We start from the raw sequence: 5,665 nt of genomic DNA on the forward strand, positions 1-5,665 counted from the left end.
ACAGAGCCTCATCAGGGGCAGGATGGTGGGAAGCTGATAAAAAAATAAGATTAAAAGAGGAAAAAAAAAAGGCAAAAAACCCCACTGAGCCAAAGCAATTGGCATCGAGAGCAATGGCAGGACACGTGTGGCAGGGGAAGGTTTGTTATCTGCAACTTGAAGGCAGCCCTTCCCCAGGGAATAGTCCTACTTTGTCCATTCCAGTCTCTTGCCTAGAGACAGAAGTTGCTGGTGGAGGTGTGAGGGAGATCTGGCAGCACTTCTGCTCGGGGCTGTGGCTGGCAGGGTGGAGCTGAGCTCCCCCCCAGCACCAGGTGGTCTTCAGGGAGTCCCATGGGAGCGTTGGGCAAAACACAGCTGCTTTCGGGCTAGAAGAGAGAGAAAACGGAGCATTGAGGCATTTACTGGCACCGACTGGGCCAGTGCCCGGAGGAGGGTGCCAGGAAGGGGAGCAGGTCTGCTCCTGCCCTACCAGCCCTGGTGGTACAGGGGCTTAGCAGCGACCCCATAAACATCCCCACACCTTCCCCCCCAGCTCCTCTCTTGCAAATGCTGACCTGTCACTTGGTTGACGATAGGCTGAAAGCACACAGAGGGCAAGTGCCTCCAACCTCCTCAGCGGGCACCGACTGTCACCTGCTGACACGCTAACTGACCTTTGCGGAGCCTGACCAGGTCTCGCGGCCCTGCAGTGCGCGCGTGAAGCCCATCTGTAAGTCACCGGTGCCTGGACTGCATCTGGAGCAAGCACCTGCGTCTTGCACCCTTACTGCACTCCTCCTGGCCAAAACCACACCAGCCTCTGAGCTCTAGAAATGTGTCGGGACTGTTCTTCACTGGTCCTACAAGCTCCCAAATTCCTAGGTACCCTTCCAGTAGCAGAAAATGTCCGGTAGCAAGGACCGAGCTGCCCTGGGGACAGCAATCCCCAGGGCAGAGCTGGGTAAGCATGACCTTACAGACATGCATCAGGGAGAGATGCCTGGGGAGGCTGGAGGGCTAGCAGCAGCCGGGTGCGCTCTCGATGGGGGTTGTGCACAGGCCAGGGGACATTGCCGCAAGGGAAAGATGATAGAGCAGATCTTCATCTCACGCGTACCACCCTTCAAGGCTTACCACTGCATGGCTGGCATTACTCCCTATGCAAAAATGGCAATTAAACAAACCGTATGGAAATCAGACCTGGAGACAGCCACCTTCTACAGGAAGGAACCCACACCCTGCTTTATGCTCTTTAGTTCTTGGTGCGAAGAAAAGACCCTAAAGTCTTCCCTTCTGGCCAATCACCAGCTAGAGCAAGGTGATTCCTGTCTACTGACCAGGCAGCGCGTGCCTGCCTGTGCCGAGACCCTCAGGAAATTCCAGCAGAGAGAAAAAAACTGAGCATGGGAGCAGAGAGAAGCCCTTACCCTGTGCCCGCTCTCCTGGCGCAGCGTGGCAGTGTACGTCCCGTAGGAGTTCACAGGAGTCTCCAATGGGTTGCCGATGCTCCTGAAACGCTCTGCGGATGAGCTTGGAAAAGGGTGCTGGGACATGGAGGGAACAGGGCTCAGTTGCTTCCCGGGAATAAGCTGGTATGAGGAGGGAGGAAAAAACTCCAAGTATGGAGCCATCTCTTCCTGGGAACCCCTGCTGTCCACAGTTTCCATGCTGCAAAACCCATTCAGGTTAAAGGGTGCTCCAGGCCCTGGATCCACGCATCCCTGGCGCTGGGAGACCAAGTCTTGACTGATGCCATAAAAACCATGCTGAGCCGGAGACCCCAGGAGCGGGCAAATGTAGTCCTGCCACGGGCTGGGGCTGCTGCCAGGAACAAGGTGTGGAGCGGAGTCAGGGCTGTGGCCGCACAACCCATTCGTCGGCAAGTGATGGTGTTTTGGCTGGCTGGGTGGTCTCACGCGTCCCTGGCACTGGCCAGGGAGGTAGAAGGACTGGCCAGCATCCTCTTGGGCAGGATGCGTGGCCAGGCAGTCACCTTCCAGCTGCCGAGCCCGGGGTGGCTCCTGCGGGAAGGAGGCTCCCGGGGGTAAGCCGGGCGCCTTGTCCCACGGAGTGCCCCGTGCTGGCTGCAGGAAGCAGAGCAGACCCTCCTCCCCAGCCGGCCTCCACTGTGAGCCATCAGACGCCTCTTCCTCCAGGAGAGGCTGTTCCCAGAGCAGAGCAGGGGGCTGGCCTGGGGCAATGCTGGACTGCCCCATGTGCTGGGGCAGGTACTGCGAGTTCTCATCCTCTGTATGGGCCTGGTATGTAGGGAGGACTCTGCGTGGGCTCAGGGACGTGCCTGGCAGGGGACAGACCTGTTGTCCTCCCTCCTGCTTGTTCAACAGAGTGGCGTGGATGTAGGAGAGAATCTCGTTGCTGGTGAGGCGGTCATTCAGGGATGGGGTTCGGTCAGGGTCCATATTGACCATCACCATTTTCTCGTCCAGCAGCAGGAGCTCCAGGTCTTCGGCATTCAACCCCAGGCCCTCCAGTGCACTGAACAGCTCGCTGTTGGAACAGCTCTCATCATTCTTAATCGAGAGCGAGTCCAGGGTGGCCAAGAGAGGGTCCTCCTGCTGCAAATCCACCAGCTCCTCTTTCAGGCTGTCCCTGCTTGAAGGACCTGGAGCAGCACCCACACTCCAGGCATCTCCCCCTGCATCCAGCAAGGACACGTCCTCGAGGTGGTCCACGAAACTGCTGCTGGAGTGGTTAGGTGCGGGAGCCAGCTGGGAGACGTACATAGTCTTGTTCTGCCGCATCATGGCGCCCAGCAGAGAACTGGGGTCGACGCCATCCTTCTGGGAGTGCCCGCCATGGCTCTGGGAGGTCTTCTTGGACTTGCTGGTTTTCCCTTTGCTCTGGAAAGGGTCAGGGAAGCCCGGGAGAGGGTAAGCACTTTGGTATAAGAGCGCCTCTCCTGTAGCAAAGGTAAAGGGAAGATGCATGGACCGTTTCTGGAGGTGCTCTCCTCCTTCTTCATCTCTGCAGGGCACGAAGAGGAGACTGGGGCTTGTATATGCACAAAGACACACCCACAAGCTGCTTCTGCAACGCATAACGGTGATTCCTGCAAGCCAAAGCCCCTTTGCTACAGCCAGTATCTGGGTACCGAGCAGAACCACACACCCCTACGTTTACACATGCATTTACATAAAAATACACACGCACACGTATTTTTAGAGATGCACAGAAAAAAACATACATCTGTGGCATAACCAAGAGAGTATTTTAAATGCAAAGGGTGACAGAAGTTACACCTTTGTCCTACTCATCCATGCTGCAGTCACCCCCATAGGACAGGGACATTGAGCTGCTGCCACATTTGAGGTCCTTGCTGTTCCTGCACCCACCCATCCCTGCTGTTCCTGCAGCCACCAGTCCCCCCCAGCATCCTGTGGCTGCTCCTTTAAAAGGCAGAACAAGCAGTAATGAATCAAACATCCTGCCCTGCCTGGGACATCCCAGAGCCCACACTGATGGAAAATGCCATCCTGTCCCCATCCCAGCCTGGGCTGACCCCTATGGCACTTACACGAGGGGTCTCTGCGTGACAATGATGTACTCGGGCTTGCCGTTCTTGTAGACGAGCCGTGCGTTGGCCTGCACCCACTTCCAGCGGTTCTCCTTTGTCAGCAGGCGGAAGACCGTCAGGCCGCTCTCGCCCGTCTTCATCACTGCCGGGAGGAAGCACATGCGCCGAGGGCTGTCAGCACACCACGGGAGGCCAGGCTGCCATGTCCAGCTGGGATAAGCAGATGGGGTCACAGCAGCAGCACGGCTGGCACATGCAGGGAACACCATCCCAGCTAAATACCCTTCGCTACATACCACCCCAAGCTCCCTGCAGTGACAAGAGCACCACAGCACGGCCTACAGCAAAGCGTCCTATGGGGAAAAAGCTGCTGGGCTTGACACAGCAGCCAATGGAGCCGCCCACAGCCCATCCCACTCAGCAGCCTCAAAGGTGGGTACAGGGGGCAAGGGAACAGACTCTTACTCCTGACGTGGTTCTCGGCACAGTACAGCATGTCAGCAGCGTGGACGAACTGGTAGCCAGTGCCACACATCCGCAGCTCTGCCTCGGTGTAGCCCAAAACAATCTTCCCCCTGCAAGAGACCAAGAACACACCCAGCTGGGGTGGGACATGGACCAGGCAGGGTATGGACCGGCATGCTGGAAGCCCACAGCATCGCTCCTCAAATCATCTCTGCCACTTACTTGGCATCACATGCCAAGGGGGTGAAATCCAGCTTGTGCTTTGTCCTGAAGATCATGTTCTTGGTTCGGATCTGCAGGATGGATGGGGGCTGCAAGGGGGTGGAGATAGCAAAGAGAGCAAGCTGCGGTGGCAGTGCAGACCCGTCTTCAGCCCTCTTGTTCTGCCCGTGGAGGAATTTCAGCCTGCCTTGAAGGTTTAAAGCCTGGGAATAGAAGAAAAGCTCAGTATCACACAACACACTGGGTGTAGAGAAGAGAGGGGGGAGAGCAGCACAGAAAGCAAGCTGTTGCACTGCGGAGTTGATGCAAGTAGTCCCTTGTGATTCCACTGCTCCTTACTGAAATAAGACGGAGGATCAAAGTGATGCTACACCGAGCTCCCCGCAGCAGTGGCCCACTGCCTTCTCCCCCAGCAGACACTCGCTGCCGGCCCCGGGCTGGGATGCACAGCGGCTGCAGGACCGAGCACAGGCTGCAGTCGCATCAGGACATCGCACAACGCACAGGCTGTTTTGCACTGTAACTGAGCTATATCACAGCCCCATCAGGGAACGTAGTGTGGCTTCTTAACAACGGACCACCAGGACTTTTTTTTCATACTGAGTTTCCAAACTGAAGCAGGATGATAGAAAGAGCCTTGTTACACCTGTGGTTACAAAGAACCCCATTAACTTGCAGCAGAGAGGAGTAGGGATTAACAACACCCACTTGGTCTTAAGAAATGCCTTTTAACAAAATCCTGGCAAAATGTGTGGAGGAAAAGCACTTTTGTTCAAGATTCACCATCTCTGAAGAGAGAGAAACAAAACCCACAAGGAGAGGTTGTAGGTACAGAACAAACCTATGAAAAACAGCCGAAGTCACTCCTTGTTGAGAGCGCCAGGTGCTGCACATGGCAGACACGAGCACTGGATCTTTCCTGGCCAACTTCTATGCTCCAGCAGTGGCAAGGACCCCTCGGGGTGAGCCTGCACCCCCTCCTGCTCTAGCACGGGTCTGTACTCACCAGGAAGCCAGAGGAATTATCCAGGAGGCAGCGAAAGCGGCACACAAAGCTCCTTTCCAGAAAGGAGGAGTTTTCTGGGGGAAGCTGATCCGGCTTGTAGGTGACAGCAGAAGAGCCATGACTCTTCTCCCCTGTAGGAGAGAGGGACTGGGAAAGGACCAAGCAAGGATGCCCAGCGAGGGCTGGAGGTCCCCAGCATCAGGGACTGTGATAGTCTGCAGAGCACAGCAACGGAAATGCAGGGAAATCCACAACGTCTAGATGAAGCCACGGCTTGAGCCACAAGGACACAAGCCCCACGCAAGCTGTGGAGCAAAGAGCTGGGCTCCCCGACGTACATGGGGAGCTACACGTCTCATCCCAACAAGGATTCTTGGCTCCCAGCATGTGTTTACCTTCTGGAGAAGGCTCACTCTTGGGAGCGTGGGGTGGGTTGAGGGCCCAGTGGAGGTTGC

The 5,665-nt window shown here is 56.4% G+C and overlaps 1 protein-coding gene across 1 annotated transcript in view; it reads right to left on the reverse strand.

Moving 5' to 3' along the window:
* Positions 1-212: 212 nt before the first annotated feature.
* LOC104515050 (aryl hydrocarbon receptor-like) overlaps positions 213-5,665 on the reverse strand; it is a 12,323-nt gene continuing 6,870 nt past the window's right edge. The window contains 8 exon segments of the mRNA XM_010158885.1: positions 213-368; positions 1,410-1,526; positions 1,899-2,967; positions 3,518-3,659; positions 3,983-4,092; positions 4,205-4,407; positions 5,211-5,341; positions 5,606-5,665. The exon segment at positions 5,606-5,665 is cut by the window's right edge and continues 17 nt beyond it. Of these exon segments, the coding sequence (XP_010157187.1) occupies positions 213-368; positions 1,410-1,526; positions 1,899-2,967; positions 3,518-3,659; positions 3,983-4,092; positions 4,205-4,407; positions 5,211-5,341; positions 5,606-5,665 (1,988 nt within the window).

Source organism: Eurypyga helias, unplaced genomic scaffold (genome assembly GCF_000690775.1).
Source record: "Eurypyga helias isolate BGI_N326 unplaced genomic scaffold, ASM69077v1 scaffold20259, whole genome shotgun sequence".
Lineage (NCBI taxonomy): Eukaryota > Metazoa > Chordata > Aves > Eurypygiformes > Eurypygidae > Eurypyga > Eurypyga helias.